Below are 18,702 nucleotides of genomic sequence, written 5' to 3' on the forward strand. Positions count from 1 at the left end.
CATAAGGTATCCATTATTTAATATTGCAGAAGACTAAATTACTATTTTTTTTAGGAACTAATTAATTGAAGATCGAAATTCTGAGGATCTAGTTAGGTGAAAACTTATATGCAGTCGACTTCACGTGAAGTTTATAGTTGAGAGCTGTTAGATGATTTGACCAATTTGACTAAATTTTCATCTAACAGCTCTAAACTATCAATTTTACGTGAAGTCGACTACACCTGAATTTCCACCGTCTAATTATTATTTTACTGTTAAATAAACAAGATTGCACTTGTAACTTTGAGATACTCATTATAAAAATAAAAATTAAAATAAAACACTGTGGTTAGATATAACATTACATATTAGGCAATTGCTTGTTCATTAAAAAGTTGTGTAGCATCTGCACTGAAAAAGGTACCAGGTTTGCAAAAATTAATAAACTAGAGTGAGTGGTGTGGATTGACAAGTGTAACAAAATAAGGAAATAGTTCCGCCATTATCGCGTAAGGTGACACGTTTTGTAGAGAGAAAGTGACATGCAACCCAATTACCCAAACCCAAAATATTTGATTATAATCTTCACTCTCCACACGCTTGTTGCAGAGCAAAACCTTTAGAGACAAGAAACAAAGAGTGAACAGAGAGTTGAAAAAAAAAAAAAAGACTAGTTTTGTTGATTGATCATAATATAAGTATGAAAGGGAAAGCCAAAAGATCGAAAGTGAAGTTGGGGGTTCCTGTTCTGGTAATGGTTTGCTCCCTTTTCTTCTTTACTGGGCTCTTTGTATCTCCTATGCTCTTCAACTTTCAGGTTCTTATTAGCTTCTTCCTTTTGCTGGATACATATTTCATATTAAAAGCTCATTTAATTAGAATTAGCTATGATGATTATTGCAGGATTTTGGTGACGTGGGACAGGGGCAACCGTGGTCGAGATTGCTTCAGGAATCTGCTGCCAAAGAATATGGCAAGTCTGGAGACCCCTTTCTTCATTCAATCTCATTTCAGGTGTGACCCTTATAATCTCCTGTTCCTTCATGTTGAACTTTAGAAGGAGAAGGAGGAGTATTAATATATTTGGAAGTTTAGTTAGCATCAGCAGTAATTTAGATTTAATGGAGACTTTAGATCCCTTTCTACTGATAAAAAGATTTAGAGTTTGATTTGACTCTTATAAGGAAATTTTATTAGGCAAATGAAAAGAGAAATAAACTCTGTGAATTTCTCCGTGTATAACTATTTAAACGTCTCTTTTGTTAGTTTAATCTTTTGAGAGGAGTAGTTTTACGACAGATGTCGCACTTTCTTTTGTTCAGATTTTGAGTTGGCGACCAAGGATAGTTTACTTTCCGAATTTCACAACTGCAGATGTATGCGAAAAAATAATTGAAATGGCAAAGCCTAAATTGGAACCCTCTAAATTGGCATTGAGGGAAGGAGAAACTGTTGAGAGCACAAAAGGCACTCGAACAAGGTACTCTTTATCATGTAATTTTGGATCTTATATTGTATGCAGAAAAAAAAAAAAGATAATGGTGTCACATGATAATTTTACGGTAAAAATTCAGGTGAAGTCGACTTTACGGGAAGTTGATACCTGAGAGCCGTTAGATGAATTTATTTAGTCAAATTAGTCAAATCATTTAACGGCTCTCAGGTATCAACTTCACGTGAAGTCAACTGCACCTGAGTTTCCACCTAATTTTACCTTACCATAGTTAAAGTTGAGTGCTAACTTTCAACTGTCAACAGTTCAGGTGCATTCATCTCTGCATCAGAAGACAAATCTGGTATCTTAGACTTCATTGAAAAGAAAATTGCTAAGGTTACAATGATACCAACGAGTCATGGAGAAGTATGTTTTTGTTTCTTAATCTGTTTGTGAACCTTCTTCCATGACAGGAAAACTGTTCTATTCATGTATGTTGCTGTAGTGCAGGCATTCAATATACTGAGATATGAGGTTCTTCAGAAATATGATACTCATTATGATGCCTTCGACCCATTTGAATATGGAAATGTTCGGAGCCAAAGGGTATATACCTTTCTTCACACTCTCTACTTTTCTTTTCACCATAATATGCTAATTCTGAAGCTGGTTGTCTCATGCTTAATTGCGCAGATTGCTTCGTTTTTACTATACCTATCAACTGTAGAAGCAGGAGGAGAAACCATGTTCCCTTTTGAGGTGAAACATGGAATTTACTACCATCTCTTTGATACTTTCCATGCCATCAAACTTGATGATAAGTGTTTTTAATTTGCAGGATGGTTTGAACATGGACATTGGTTATGATTATAAACAATGCATTGGTTTGAAGGTGAAGCCAAGACAAGGTGACGGGCTTTTATTCTATTCAGTTCTTCCAGATGGGAACATTGATAAGGTAATAATCTTCCATTTTAGACAACAATGTTATAATAATTTTTTCGAAAGATCATGTGGCTCCTATGAAAAAGAACACCCTTCTCTGTCTTTGTTTTTTTTTAACTCTGTGAGACTAATTAGTCCTTCCTCTGTTAATAATTTCGCTCTTGAAAAGTTAATCAACTCATTTGTCCATAAGTGTAAGCTAGGATTGACAAATTTTATTTATTTGGGATTTCATTGCCTTTTATACCGGGAATGGATCCTCTCAATTGTTAAAAAAAAATTGAGAGTGTAAAGTGTGATCTTTAACCCTCCATTGCTCTCTCTCTCATATTTATTCTTGGTCCCACTTATAAAACTAACAATAAGGTAGCGTTTGTTTTGAGGTACTGAGACAGAGACTGAGAGACTGAGACTTAGTATCGTGTTTGTTAGTTCAGAGACTGGTACTAAAATTTCTGTCTTTGTCTTTAAAATTTCAGTATTTCAGTACCTCCAGAAAGTAGGGACACAAGGGACTGAAATTTTTAGAGATGGAGACTGAAACTTTAATAACATTTTATACCTAAAATACTTTCATTTCAATTATTTAATTCCAATTTTACCCTTTGTGCAAATTAAATTAGAGTTTCATTCTTGTTTCAATTCATGTCTCCTATTTTGCACCAAACAGAATACTGAGATTTATTTCAGTCCCTGTCTCTTAGTCTCTGTCTCTCAGTCTCAGTCTTTCCATCTCTGTCTCTCCACCAAACGCTACCTAAGAGATCACACTTTACTCTCTCAATTGTTTAAAAAAATGGAGAGATTTATATTCTTATTTATTATATCAATTTTAGATAAATTTTATGTCAATTTTTTTATTATTTATTATAAAATAGAATATACACTTCATCTAATAATAATAAGTTTATGTAAATTATGATGGTTAATTTAAATTAAGTACACCTAAAATTAAATATAATCTAAATAATATAATATTTTAGTAATTGTTTTAAACAACAATGAAAAGATTAAAAAATATCTTCTCTATTCAATTTTTATGAGTAAAAATTTTAAAAATTGCTAGTATTAATCAGCTTTTATACAGTAAATTTAGTCGATATATATGAAAAAGATAACAAAAAATAAAAAAAAATCTTAAATGGTCCCTGACAATTATCTACAGAAGACAACAGATTCTAAACAAAAAAATTTGTCAATCGTAATTAGTATTTAACAGACAAATTAATAGTTTAACATGCCACATATAGGTATGTTTCGTTAATTCAGAGAGAAAACATTAATCGAAGGGTTAATTAGTCTCAAAAAAATAAAGATCAATAATTGAAAAAAAATTTTTTTTTTAGAATCTCGTTATCTAAGTAATTGTCAGGAATTATTTAAATTTTTTTCTCTAATAATATAATATTTTGTTACTTTCCTTCCTGGTTGATTATGTGAATGTCAGTGCAGACTTCTCTTCATGGAAGCTGTCCAGTGATTGAGGGGGAGAAATGGGTGGCAACTAAGTGGATCAATGATAAAAAGCAACACTACTAAATGTTCTTACTCCCAAATTTTCAATTTTCTCTATCAAATTCATCCATATGCAGATATATATGATGCCTCTTGGATACAAATTTTACTCTTGTTAATAATTCTATTGTAAGTTGTAATTTATTGATCAAATTTCCATTCTAGTTTTTTTTAGTATAACATATCTGCTGCATCTCTAAACTAATCTTGATTTCATTATCATTCAAATGGTTAAAATAAGAATACAATCATGCAACGTTATAAAAAAATCGATTATTTTATATAAAATACAATATATGTATTTAAAAGTTAAAAAAATGTAAATTCAATTATATCAAAAATATATAATGAAGACACTATAATTAAGTGAATTTGATTTCGTGTTAATCTAATAACAATTAAATAAAAAAATAATGTTATACATTCAAGTCTTTTTATAAATTAAGTTTAACCAAGTTTAGAAAAGTCATATTTTATAATTTTTATTTTCTTCAAACCACTTATTTATTGGGCAATTCACTTAAATAAATCATTTGGAGAAGAATATTATTCAAATACAACTTTTTAAAAACCAACATGCAAATGCAATTTTTCATATTATTATAGAAACTACTACTGGTAATAGCGATTTAGGAGAGCACGTAAACTGCTACTGGTAGCCGCCGTTTAAGTGAAACAGTTTCTGTAGAAGCTGGCTTGGGCATAAGCCACTACAGAAAGTAGCAATTTATGTGTTGTTGTGCGTGAACGTAAACCACTGGAGGCAGTAACGGTTTATATTGAATATGTGTATAAAAACCGTGGAAACCGGCCGCAGATTCCTCATTTGGTATGGATTTGAGATTTTGGTTAGAGAGAGAAAATTATAGTGAGAGGGAGGAACACTTTGAGAGGGATTCGGGTTTTCTCAGCACTGACCTTCAATTGGACAACATAGCAGACGAATAGAGCTTGTACGACTGAACGGCATTACCCATATTGCCGGTGCCATTATCGACGAAGTTAGTTTTGTTTTATTTTTCTGAGTATTAGAATTTGTTAAATAGAATATAGTATGTAGGGTATAGGAATTCGAATTTATAATTTAATCTTTATAGTTGAGTATTAGGCTTTAGAATTTAGGATATAGAATGTCGTAGAGGTGTATACAAAAACCAAAATATTGTTAACCGGTTAAAAAATCATAACCACGTTTTGGTTAACTAATTCAACAAAACAAATTTAAAAAAAATCGATTTTTTACTGGTTAAACAAAACCAGAACCAAATTTTAAAAAATTTTAATTTCAAATTTTTATTTTAAATATTAGATTTTTTAAAAAAAAAATTTAAGAAACTGGTTTTTTGTTCTAGAAATCGGTTTTTGTCCAAAATGGGTTTATTTTTATAATCGATTAAAAACTGGTATTTAAATTTTATAGCCAGTTGATAAGCATTTTTATTATATAAAACCAATCTGATTAATTAAAATTTATAGTTTAGGGTGTTAGATTCAATGTGGATGTTATTTAGTGTTTATGTATGTATGAAGTAGAATAAATTTAAATTATTTAGTATTAATACGTTTAGGGTTCTTTTTAATTATTTAATAAATAAAAAATTTAACAATTTGATTTCTTAATTGAATAATAATTTAATTGTTTCATTGTTTAGTTATGGTATTATTTATTTATTTGGTGTAATTAGTTAGGATTTTTCTGTGTATCAAGCCGAATTTAACTGCTTTGTGTATATCTTTTCTGCATGGTGCAGCCAAGTAGGTGTATCTACAGCGTGAGGTGGCAACAAAAAATGTCTATGCATGAACGGATTATACCTTATTTAGAGAGGGCTGGTTTGTACCACTTGGCCAAGCTAAACAGTCGTTAGTTCTGGTTGGATGAGCCTATGGTTAGTGCGTTCATTGAGAGGTGGCGCCTCGAGACACACTTTTCATATGCCTTTTGGAGAGTACACAGTGACGCTGCAAGATGTGGCGTTTCAACTTGGGTTGCCTGTCGATGGAAAGGCCGTTAGTGGGTGCCTGGCAGAGTTTGAAAAATTCATGGAGGGTGGCCGACCAATTTAGGAATGGTTTCAGGAGTTATTCAGTGAGTTGCCACCGCCGAATAAGGTCAAGCAGATGACAGTCCACTTCACATGGTTCCATGAGAGGTTTAGGATGTTACCAGTAGATGCGACCGAGGATACTGTTTGCATATACGCACGTGCCTATATCATGATGTTGTTATCCACTCAATTATTTGGGGACAAAAGTGCAAACCGGGTTCATATTCGGTAGTTGCCCTTTGTGATGAATCTTGAGGACATGGGCAGTTATAGCTGGGGGTCCGCCGCATTGGCATAGTTGTATCGATGCATGTGTGGGTGGCGAATAGAAATGTCACCAACTTTGTGGGTCCTCTCCAGCTGCTACAGAGTTGGATATTCTAATGGTTTTCCTCTTTGAGGCCACCTGGGTTTGAGGATTTTTTATTTCTGTTGGCATCCAGGTATTCTTTATTCGTTTGAAGTTTATAAAATATTATATGTCGTGTTATACCTTCATTTTACCGCTTACTATGATTCAGGTGGGTCGTATACTTTCCACCAAATGATGAAAATGAGCAAAGGGTTATAAACTATCACATTGCGTTAGATTGATTGACCGCTCGAGATGTAAGTATCATGTCTGTGGTTGGTTTCATTAGTTGCGGTTCATCATTCTGACTATATATACATTCTATTTTAACGTTCGAGGATGTTGAATTTTCAGATTGTATGGGAGCCTTACTCCGCCCTTGACGTATCTTGCTGTGTTTCATCCTGAGATACTTACGGAGGAGCATTGTCGGTTATGGTGAACGGTTACCAGCTTGATATATTTTGCCGTCATTGAGTGGCATCAAGTTGATAAGGTGGTCCCCCAACTTGGCGGTGTGCAGCATGTTCCCGAGGGGGCTTTGAACATAGACTGGTTGCATGCTAAGAACGAGAGGAGCAGAGATAGGTGGTTCCCCCATTACTATCAAGCATGGCATGATATAGGAGAAGTTACATGTAGGAGTAGTCTCCGCCATGATATACTCAGACTGATGCCTGTTGAACAGTGTCACAGTGAAGCACCTTGAATCCCTCAAGTTCCGTTCAATGGCTTTCACAAGCGCCTGGCAAAACCGATGGATCCTAGTTGTGCCTCTGCCATCTGACCCCGAACAACAAACAACTCTGAAAGCTGTAGATATGTCAACTTCACCAACGAAGTCACTGGTAGATTCTTAGTGCCTTTCAAAACAGAGTTGACACACTCAGATATGTTGGTTGTCATGTGACCATATCGTCTGCCTCCATCCTTGTGATGTCCCCCTCTCATACTCCATCCTTAATGCCCAATTACACATAGCCGGATTTTCTGTTCTCATAATATCAAACCAATACTCAAACTCGGCCTCTGTCTTCGCATAAGCAGCATTCGCCAGCAGCCTCCTTGCATCCTGCCTCTTGAAGCTGAGAGCAAAATTAACTGCAACATGTCGAATGCAAAATACTCGATAAGCATGAGGAGGTAGCCAACCACTATCAGGTGCCTCTAGTGCAACCTTGATGCCATTGTGTCTGTTAGATATCACCAGAAACCCTGGTTGTGGAGTCACATGTCTTCTCAGGTTGGTAAGAAAGTATGTCCAAGACTCTGCATTTTCTCCTTCCACAAGTGCAAATGCAATGGGCAAGATATTCGAGTTTCCATCTTGAGCAATAGCCAGCAGCAAAGTCCCTTCATACTTGCCATCCAAGTGCGTACCGTCGATGCTGACTAGTGGTTTGTAGTGTCGAAAAGCCTCAATACAGGGAGGAAATGTCCTAAAAAGACGATGAAAGTAGACAGTTAATTCATCAACCTGATCACCCACTCTAACCGGAGATGTCTTCAACAGAGCAATCATACCCTCCATGGTGGATGTCACCCCCAAGGATCCAACGGGGCAACTCACCATAAGACTCCTCCCAGTCGCCGTAGATCTGTGCTACTGCCTTCTGCTTCGCCATCCAGACCTTCCTGTAGCTAGGCCTGAAACCATAGGTTGCCTCAGTTGCTTCATGCAACACCTTAATCGTAACTGACGCATCGGCTTTGACCAACGGAAAGATCCTCGCACATATGACATGATAATCAAGCTGTCTGTGGTCGCTCGATATCGATGTGGCCAAACACGTGTGCGGTCCATTGTACCTCCTAACTTTCCAAGTGCTCTTCCTTTGCTGCAGCGTGATACGAATCATCTACGTGCACCCTTTTCTGAACTCTTTGCATCTCCCGTGACATTTGAGATGGTTCGACTCCATCACCCTGTACTCAACTCCACGCTGGATGCTATAATCTTTTACGCTCAACACAGCTTCCTCCTTATTCTGGAAAGATTGGCCAATCTGAAATTTTGTTAGAGCGGTTGCATCATGCAAACCCTGACCCGCAAAGGTTGCATCGACGTCCAACTGTTGGCCTATGACTTCCAAGTTCAAGGTTCACAAATGTGGAGGATATTGTTGTGTGCCGGAATCCGATGCTCCATGGGGTCACTGTCCCCAACAATGTCGACCGGCTCATCGAATCATCATCTCGCATCGCATTTTCAACTCGATCCGATTCAGTCTTAACTTTAAAATCAGGAACACCACGAGGCACACTAGCAGTACCAACCGCAACACGTGGAGGATCATGGATCGGACAAGAAGGGCTACCACAGGCATCGATGTTGAAGCACCACCCATCGTCTTCGACTGAGAATTCGGCATTGATCCCTCAGAGCTGCCGACGCCATCTTCCAACTTCGCAAACAACTCGAGTATTCTAACCTCAGGAAAATTCTGCCGACAGTGAAACAACACATGCATATCTTCATCGGACCCTATCATAAATGTCTCATACTTCATACCGGCAATGAAAATCTTGTAGAACAACTTCTTTATCCACTTTGTTCCACACACACCCAACTTTTGTAATATGATATTTTTTATCTCTGCCAACGTACTCGACGACCGGATAAAAAGGCTAAACGGTTCCTTATCCATAAATTTAACACCGTGCCTTTTGCTGTCTATAGTGATTTCTGTTTATTGTCCCTTTCATGTAAACCGCAACTGCGAGTAGCGATTTACGTGCTCCTGTAAATCGCTATTACCAGTGGCGGTTTCTTTAATAATATAAAAAAGGAAAAGTATAGGTAACCAACAAAATTTTTGAACAATTTATAAACAATGTGAATTAATAAGGTTAAAAGAGTAAATTTAATCAGTAGCATTAAATTAGAGTGTAGTGTATTTTTATTTGATTGATGGTTGTTCATGTTGTTCAAAATTTTCATTGTTTCCCTAGCACTCCCCTATAAAAAATTGTATTTCAGTATTGGTATTTAAAAAATTGTATTTGAATAATATTCTTCTTCAAATAATTTATTTAAGTGAATTGTCCTTATTTATTGATAAATTCTAACAAACAAAATTCAGATGCTAGACTAACCTAAAGTAAAACGAAAGAGCATATATGTCTAATAATTACGTGCTGATCAAATATTTTTGTATCATATACAAAATTACATAATTTTACTATAAAAAAATTTAAAAACTGAAAAGATGGTCTTTTTTAATTTGGTTATAGTAAACCTTCTTAAAATTCTGTTTGAAGATATAACATAATATTATATACTATTGCTATTTTTCTTCAATGGAAAAACAAAATTTTTTTTAAAAGAAAAACTTTGCATCAATTTAGCTTCAATGGAACAATCACCGTTGTTTTGTTTTTTTAAATTTGTTCCTCTTAGCATTTGAGCTTTTGTTTTTATTGTTTGTTTATTTGAAATTAATTAATAAATGGATTGATTTGAAAAAGTCTGTCAAATCTTTTTTATAAATATTAAATATTAAAAAATATATATAATTTAACAATATTTTAATAAATTTATAATTTCTAAACACATAAAAAAATTATAATTTCTAAATTCACAAACATTAAGGTCTTGAGTACTACTACACATACAAGTATTTTTGGCATACAAGTTATATAAGTCACTTACATAACGCACGCATGAAATCATGTTGTTTCTCTTTGTATCCCACGTTCCTCCTCCTCCTCCTCCTTCTTCTTCTCCTGTTTCTTTGCGTTTCTCCTTCTTTTTCTTCGCGTGTTTCATCTTCATTGTCGTTTTTTTTATTACTGTTGTTGTTGTTGCATTTTTTTCCCTCCTCCTCTTTCTATTGATTTTGCAATATTATGTATTTTTTCTTCTTTATTTGATTTTTTCCTCCCAAGAAAAATTATGAGAATATGAAATAAGAAGATGAAGAAGAAGAAGCAACAGAAGATGAGGAGGAGGAAGGAAAAAAGTTTTGAATTATGCAAAACTTTTCAGCACATATACACTGAAAATTCTTAAACATTACACTCGAATATCTTTGTATTACACCCAAATATATTCGGGTTATACCCAAATTTGCTGCAAATATAGAAAAATATTTTTTCTAATGCTGCATTTCTTCTTCTTATTTTTTTCTTATTTCTTTCTTTTTTTTTTTAGTTGAATGAATGTAAGTTCATCCTCTTTCAAGTAATTTTGCAGTATTATGTGTTTCTTCTTCTTTTTTGTTTGATTTTTTTGTTTTTATTCTTGTTAAAAGAGTAAAACAAGAAGAAACTCAGAAAGTAAATAAAAATGAAAAGATGAATAAGAAAAAGAAGAAGAAGATGGTGATGATGATGAAAAAAAGAAGAAGAAGTAGCAGAATATGAGGAGGAGGAAGAGGAAGAGTTTTGAATTATTCAGAACTTATCAGCACACATACACTGAAAATTTTTAAACAATACACTCGAATATCTTCGTGTTACACCGAAATATCTTCGTGTTACACCCAAATTTGATGCAAATACAGAAAAATATTTTCTCTAATGCTACATTTTTTTCTTCTTTTTTTTTTATTTCTTTCTTTCTTTTAGTTGAATGAATGTAAATTCATCATTTTCCAATTAATTTTGCAGCATTATGTATTTTTTTCTTTGTTTAATTTTTTTTATTTTTATTCTTGTTAAAAGAGTAAAACAAGAAGAAACTTGAGAAGGTAAAATAAAAAGAAAAAGATGAATAAGAAAAAAAAAGATGATGATGAAAAAGAAGAAGAAGTAGTAGAAAAAGATGAGAAGAAGTGAGAAGAAGAGTTTTGAATTATGCAGAACTTATTAGCACACATACACTGAAAATTCTTAAACATTATTCACCTACAGAATCATAAACTACTAACGAAAAAATTAGCTAGAATCGAACTACACCTCAGCCACTTGATTGGATTCAAAACAATAATCAATTTTGTTCTGATTCAATTGACAATCTGAACTTGAATTATTAATTATCTTCAACAACGAGATAACTGATGATGGAAGAGAAGGAGGAAAAGGAAAGGGGAAAAGAAATTCCAATAAAAAGAAGGAGGAAGAGGTGGTGTTGGTGACGACGATAACGAAAGAAAAAAAACGAAGAAGAGTCTAGTAACGGCACAAAGAAGAACGTGCGCGCGTATATATAAATGACTGTATAGACGTGTATCAAAAAATGACTTGTTTGTGGAGAATAATTGTAAAGTCTTTATAATTATAAATATGTAATAAACGTAATCATAAACCAAATTTTTTAAAACAAAATAATATGATACGAGCCTTGTGGGACAAACTGAGAACTGTCATATGTCAATTTGTCCAATTACAAGAGCAACAACTAAGAGAATAAAAGAAGATTTTGCAAACATGGCTAATCATTTGTTCAGGAGATGCATCAAGAATTAGGTAAGACAATGAATACGATTATCAAAAGTCAAATGTCTTACTATTTATAAGATGCCTTAAAAACTCTCATTAGTCAAGATGAATTAAAAAGATATCATTTTCTTAGAATTTATTTTATGTTTATTTTATTTTTGTTGTTTTGTTTATTTTAGACTCAGTATGATTTGGCCCATTTTTTTTATTCTAGTGAACTTATGAGTTAGGATTTTAAACTTAAGAGGTATAAAAATCCTCTAAAACCTGGTAACCATTTTTTTTCCTTAATTTTTTATAAATGAAAATTTTTTTGAGTTTCTTTGAAAAATTTGGGTGTGAACAGGTGATCTTAACTGTTACATCAGGAATTTAAATTAAGGTAGAGGAGTCCCTTTCTTTGATTTTTCATCTTATCCTGGGTTACGTTCCATATCATTTGGTATCAGATTTTAGGTATTAGATTAATTTTTATTAGTGTATGTTTACCCTTCTTGTGTTCTAAATAAATTAAAACAATAAAAAAATGTCTCCTTCATTTGTTTTCTGTTCCTCCATTTTGTGTCTTTGATTAAACAAAAAAAAATTCTAGCCACGCATAGTCATTTTATCCTTACATCTTATTATTTTTCTTGTTGATTGCCTTTTTATCTCTTCTCAGTTATTGTTGTTTTTTTGTTTTTTTTTTTTAATTCCTTTTCCTAATATTGTTTCCTGTCCTTATTGCTTCTGCATTCAATCGTTCATCATTATTCTTTTTGTCCTTTCTTTGTCATTCATTTTTTTATTAGTTTATTATTTTTCTTCTTCTAATTAGTAATTTCTTTTCTTTTGCCAATACATCTTGAGTACCAAAAAAATAAAAGAAAGAGTAGACACTTTGAAGTTTATACAGTAGCACTTACGTAAAGTAAAAAAAAAACACAAAAAAAATATTGTGTTCTTATAAAAAAAATCTCAAATTAAGAAAAAAAACATTAAATAAGTTATTATTATTTTTATTTTTTTCTTATTATTCTTATCTTTTTGTCTTCTGTGTCTTTGTCCCTTTTTTTTCTTACAATATTTTTCTCTTATCATTGCGTCGGTTTTTCTCTATGTTTTATTTTTATTTGATTTCTAAAATGCAACAGCCAAAGAGATTCAAGAGTGGTAAAAGGAAAGAATGGTAAGTTTAATAGAGGGTAAAAGCCAATTTTAAAAATAAACACGAGTATCCATCCTCGAGTGAAACACGTGAGAGAGTGATTGTGAGGTCTTTTCTATAACATTTTTGTTACAGGTTCATTGTTATGGCGGCTCATTCCGAAGATACTTTAGTTGACATGGAGTTGATGCAAAGGGCCATTCAACACTTAACTAATCACTTGACTGAATTAGAAACATGGAGGCAAGAGGTGACACAGACACTGTCAAAGAATACTAAACAAGGACCTTTCCAGAATCGGCATTAGAATCATGTACCTTCTGATGATGACTCTGATGGGGTTATAACACCTCAACATAAAAGTCAAGATAGCAATATTAATGCCATCAAAATGCAAATACCACCATTCAAAAGGAGAAATGATCCTGAAGTTTATTTGGAGTGGGAACATAAGGTGGAAAGAATTTTTGCTTGTCATAATTATTCTAAGACAAAGAAGGTTCATTTGGTAGCAGTTGCATTCTCTGATTATGTCTTGCTTTGGTAGGATGAATTAGTGAAGACAAGACGGCAGAATGATGATCACCCTATAGAGTCTTGGGATCTTATGAAGCGCCTCATGAAAAAAAGATTTGTGCCTTCATACTACTACAGGGAAGTGCATCAGAAGTTACATCGGCTGACTCAAGGCTCCAAGTCTGTTGAAGACTACCATAAAGAAATGGAGATGCTTATGATTACTGTCAACATAGAAGAGGACACTAAGGTTACTATGACACGATTTGTAGGTGGTTTGAATAGAGCGATTGCTAATGTGGTGGAGTTACATCATTATGTGAAGATTAAGGATTTGGTCAGTATGGCAATGAAGGTGCAAAGGCAACAACAAAGAAGAGTACCAAGAGGATTGTCTCATGTTAATTCAAAGTGGGAGTCTCGTAGTGCTGACACAACAAAGACTAAGGGTGTTGGTCCCAATGAGTTGTTTGTTACTACAAATAAGAAAGATAATTCTAACTCTTCTTCTGCTACTTCTAGGCATCGAGATATTAAATGTTTCAAATGTCATGGTATGGGTCATTATGCTAGTGATTGTCCAAATAGGAGATTGATGGTTATTAGAGGAGATGATATTGTGTCTGATTCTGATTATGGTGATGATTCTGATAATAATAGTATGTCACCTTTGGAGGATTGTTCTGATGGTGATGTTGAGAATGCAGTCCATGGTGAATCTCTTGTTGTTAGACGTGCTTTGAATTTGTAGGTGAAAGAAGATAGTCTAGAACAATGCCAAAATCTTTTTCACACTAGATGCTTGGTGGGTGGAAAGGTGTGCAGTCTGATTATTGATGGCGAAAGTTGGACTAATGTGTCTAGTACACTTATGGTAGAGAAATTGGGTTTGACATGTGTTCGCCACCCTAAATCATATACGTTGAAGTGGTTGAATGACAGTGGAGAGATCAAGGTTGACAAGCAGGTGATAATTGCATTCTCTATTGGAAAGTATGTTGATGAGACATTGTGTGATGTGGTGCCAATGCAAGCTTATCATTTATTATTAGGGAGACCTTGGCAGTTTGACCGTCGAGTATTTTATGATGGTCACACGAATCGATTCTCCTTTGATTTTAATGATCGTAAGATCACTCTTGCTCCTTTATCACCTAAGGAGGTTTACCTTGACCAGTTGAAGCTTCAACAGGATACCAATGGGAACATAGGATGTGAGATCATAGAAAAATCTGAGAGAAAAGAGGCTATGAGAGAAAAGAATATAGAAAAAGGCCCAAAGGTGAGTGAAAAGAAAGAAAAGAGTACATGTCATGAGAGTAGTGCAAATACAGAGAAAATTGAGAAAGTTGAGAACAAATTGTGTTTCTTTGCAAAAGAGAGAGATTTAAAGGGTGCTTTAATAGGCAAGAAAGCTTTGTTTATGGTTCGATTTAGGGATACTTTATTCTCTGACACTGACCTTAACCCAAATTTGCCAAATAGCTTTGTTTCTTTGTTGCAAGAATTTCCCAATGTCTTTTCTATTGACGTACCACGCGGTATGCCTCCATTATGAGGGATTGAGCACCAAATTGATTTTATTCCTGGTGTTAGCATTCCTAATAGACCAGCCTATAGGAGTAACCCTGAAGAGACAAAGGAACTTTAAAGGCAAGTGGAGGAGTTATTAGCCAAAGGTCACATCAGGGAGAGTATGAGTCCATGTGCTGTACCAGTTTTGTTGGTTTCAAAGAAGAATGATACTTGGCAAATGTGTGTGAATTGTCGTACAGTCAATATGATTATGGTAAAGTATCGTTATCCTATCCCTAGGTTAGATAACATGCTTGATGAGTTATATAGTACATGCATATTCACTAAAATTGATTTGAAAAGTGGGTATCATCAAATTAGAATGAAATCAGGGGATAAATGAAAGACTGCATTTAAAATAAAACATGGGTTATATGAGTGGTTAGTACTGCCTTTTGGGCTAACTAATGCACCTAGTACTTTTATGCGTCTAATGAACTATGTTTTGTGAGAATTTTTGGGTAAATTTGTTGTTTATTTCAATGATATTCTCATTAATAGCACTTGTTTGGATGACCACTTGTCACATGTTTCAACTGTTTTGGAAGTGCTTCGAAAAGAAAAATTATATGCCAATTTTAAAAAGTGCACTTTTTGTATTGATCGAGTTATATTTCTTGGTTTTGTTGTGAGTGCGAGTGGAATTGAAGTTGATGAGAAAAAGGTAAAGGCTATTCGTGAATGCCCAACGCCTAAGAATGCTTCTGAGGTAAGAAGTTTTCATGGATTAGCTGAATTTTACAGGAGATTTGTAAAAAAAAATTTCTACCATTGTTGCGCCTCTCACAGAGGTTATAAAAAAGGATGTTGGATTTAAATGGGAAAAGGAACAAGAAATTGTATTTCTTACTCTAAAAGACTGTTTGTGTTATGCTCTTATTCTTATTTTACCTAACTTTGATAAAACCTTTGAGATTGAATCTGATGCTTTTGGGATTGGTATAGGTGCTGTTTTGATGCAGGAAAACGAGCCATTGCCTTCTTCAGTGAAAAGTTGAATTTAGCTCCGCATAAATATTCAACATATGACAAAGAATTATATGCTTTGGTTCGAGCTTTGGAGGTTTGGCAACACTACCTCTTACCTAAGGAGTTTGTGATTCACACGGATCATAAATATTTGAAACACTTAAAAGGATAAGATAAGATTGATAAAAAGACATGCTAAATGGGTGGAATTTATTGAAATATTTCATATGTGATTGTTTTTAAACAAGGTAAAGAGAATGTCATTGCTGATGCTTTATCTCGAAGGTATGCTTTGATTACTACACTTACTTCTAAGTTGTTAGGATTTGAGTTTTTAAAGGAGTTGTATGCAACTGATTCTAACTTTTCTACTATTTATGCTTCTTGTGAACATAGTGCATTTAACAAATTTCATAGACATAAAAGTTTTTTATTTCGTGATAATAGAATTTATGTACCTGCTTGTTCTATGAGGCACTTACTTGTTCTTGAATCACATAATGGGGTTTGATAGGTCATTTTGGTGTGCATAAGACATTGGATATATTATCTGAACATTTTTACTGGCCACGCATGCGTAGAGATGTTGAAAAATTTTGTGCTAAGTGTATGCCCCTTTACTTATTCCTATGCATCCGTGGGTTGATATTTCTATGAATTTTGTTCTTGATTTGTCTCGAACTAAAAAAGGTCTATATAGCATTTTTGTTGTGGTAGACAGATTTAGTAAAATGCTCATTTTATTGCATGCCATAAAACTGGTGATACAACAAATATTGCTGATTTGTTCTTTAGAGAGGTTGTGCGCTTGCATGGTGTTTTCCAAACTATTGTTTCTAATCTTGACGTAAAATTTTTGAGTCATTTTTGAAAAGTTTTATGGGGTAAATTAGGCACAAAATTATTATACTCTACTATTTGTCATCCTCTGACTGATGGTCAAAGTGAAGTAGTAAATAGAACATTAGGAACTTTATTACGTGCTGTTGTTGGTAAAAATTTGAAAACTTGGAAAGATTGTTTATTTTTTATTGAGATTGCTTATAATAGAACTGTTCATTCTTCTACTAGTTTTTCTCCTTTTGAACTTGTGTATGGTTTTAATTCTTTAACTGTTTTGGACTTATTACCTTTGCCTTTGAGTGATCTTGTTAGCTTGGATGCAGAAAGTAAAGCTGAAAAGGTTAAAGTAATGCACTTGAAAGCACGTAAGTTGCTTGAAAGGAAAAATAAGTTAACAGCTCAACGGGTGAATAAAGGTCGAAGACAACTTGTCTTTAAAACCTAGTGACTGGGTATGGGTTCATTTGAGAAAGGAGAGGTTTCCTACTCAAAGAAAATCCAAGTTAGACCCTAGGGGTGATGGTCCATTTCAGGTGCTCGAAAGGATCAATAACAATGCTCACAAGATTGACCTTCCAGGTGAGTATAATATATCAGCTACTTTTAATGTCTCTGACCTATCTCCTTTTGATTTGGATGCAGATTCGAGGACGAATCTTTTTCAGGAGGGAGGGAATGATACGAGCCCTGTGGGACAAACTGGGAACTATCATATGCCAATTGGTCAAATTACAAGAGCAACAACTAAGAGAATAAAAGAAGGTCTTGCAAACATGGCTAAATCATTTGTTCATGAGATGCATCAAGAATTGGGCAAAACAATGATTAACGATTATCAAAAGTCAAACGTCTTACTATTTACAAGATGCATTGAAGACTCTCATTAGTCAAGATGAATTAAAAAGATATAACTTAGAATTTATTTTTATGTTTATTTTTATTTTTGTTGTTTTGTTTGTTTTAGCCCAGTTATTATTTGGCCCATTTTTTTTATTCTAGTGAACTTATGAGTTAGGATTTTAAATTCAAGAGGTATAAAAATCCTCTAAAATCTAGTAGCAAATTTTTTCCTTAATTTTTGATGAATGAAAATTTCTTTGAATTTCTTTTAGAAACTTGGGTGTGAACAGGTTAGATATAGTGATTCCTTTAGCTATTGCATCAGGAATTCAAATTGAGGTAGAGGAGTCCCTTTCTTTGATTTTCCATCTTATCTTGGGTTACGTTCCATATCATAATAAAACTAACATTGTCCAAAACATATAATTAAACATCTTCAAGTTTATCAATCAACCATAAAACATAATTCAAAATATAATTTTAAACATCTTCAATTATTATCTTCATTCTCTTGTAGATCAATAACATCATAGAAAATTGTAAAAAAACGGCCCTGACAAAAAAATAATTGGTCCGCCGAGAAAGCCTGTCTCGTCCCACCAAAACTCACGAATTAAGCGATGCGAGTTAGGTGAACCTTTTAAATTTGGTGGTTTCAAATTTTTAACTTAGTCCACTTTTTTTTAGCAGATTACGTGAGTCGGTCCGACAAATTTCGGCCTGTTCACCATCCCTAATTTCAGCTGTCAAAGATTTAAGGAAAATATTAAATCATAATTATATTTAATAATTTATTGTTAATTAATAGGAAAATGGTGTGTAAAGTGAGTGAGATAAACGCAATGTGGTGCAGTGTGTAAGAAGAAAAGTACAGCTTCCGGAGAGTCACAACTAACAACTAATAAGTTGTATGAGAGCGTGAGTCACGCGCTAAGTCGTCGTAGGAAGTGCAGTGGTGGAGGAAAACGCGTGTAAGAGAAGAAGAACAAGAAGAACAAGAGTAGAAGATAAAAATCAACGACGCGCGGTGAGGCGAATGCAGATTTCAGACTCAGAGAGCGAGTGAACTAAGAAAGCGAGTGGACCTTGACCCTCCCCAGTTTGTCTTCGATCCCATCCACAATTGTTTTTTTTCCCCAATTCCCAAACCCTA

The 18,702-nt window shown here is 33.9% G+C and overlaps 3 protein-coding genes across 6 annotated transcripts in view; all 3 read left to right on the forward strand.

Moving 5' to 3' along the window:
• LOC107616809 (probable prolyl 4-hydroxylase 9) lies at positions 511-4,082 on the forward strand. 4 transcript variants are annotated; one of them, XM_021111152.1, is made up of 8 exons: positions 511-733; positions 886-996; positions 1,305-1,462; positions 1,741-1,843; positions 1,928-2,023; positions 2,111-2,176; positions 2,256-2,375; positions 3,815-4,082. In XM_021111152.1, exons 1-8 carry the CDS (start codon positions 683-685, stop codon positions 3,899-3,901), a joined length of 792 nt encoding a protein of 263 aa, XP_020966811.1. In that variant the 5' UTR covers positions 511-682; the 3' UTR covers positions 3,902-4,082. The 4 variants fall into 4 exon arrangements, with proteins under 4 accessions (XP_020966811.1, XP_020966812.1, XP_016174217.1 ...); XM_016318731.2 differs by having other exon boundaries at positions 515-799; positions 3,810-4,059; XM_016318730.2 differs by having other exon boundaries at positions 531-799.
• LOC107616138 lies at positions 14,194-14,880 on the forward strand. Its single transcript, XM_021112096.1, has one exon. It carries the CDS (start codon positions 14,194-14,196, stop codon positions 14,878-14,880), a length of 687 nt encoding a protein of 228 aa, XP_020967755.1.
• Positions 18,398-18,702, forward strand: part of LOC107618582 (protein FAR-RED IMPAIRED RESPONSE 1) — a gene marked incomplete in the record, with an annotated part of 5,330 nt that continues 5,025 nt past the window's right edge. Inside the window, 1 exon segment of the mRNA XM_016320691.2 lies at positions 18,398-18,702.

This window comes from Arachis ipaensis, chromosome B09, assembly GCF_000816755.2.
Source record: "Arachis ipaensis cultivar K30076 chromosome B09, Araip1.1, whole genome shotgun sequence".
Taxonomy (NCBI): domain Eukaryota; kingdom Viridiplantae; phylum Streptophyta; class Magnoliopsida; order Fabales; family Fabaceae; genus Arachis; species Arachis ipaensis.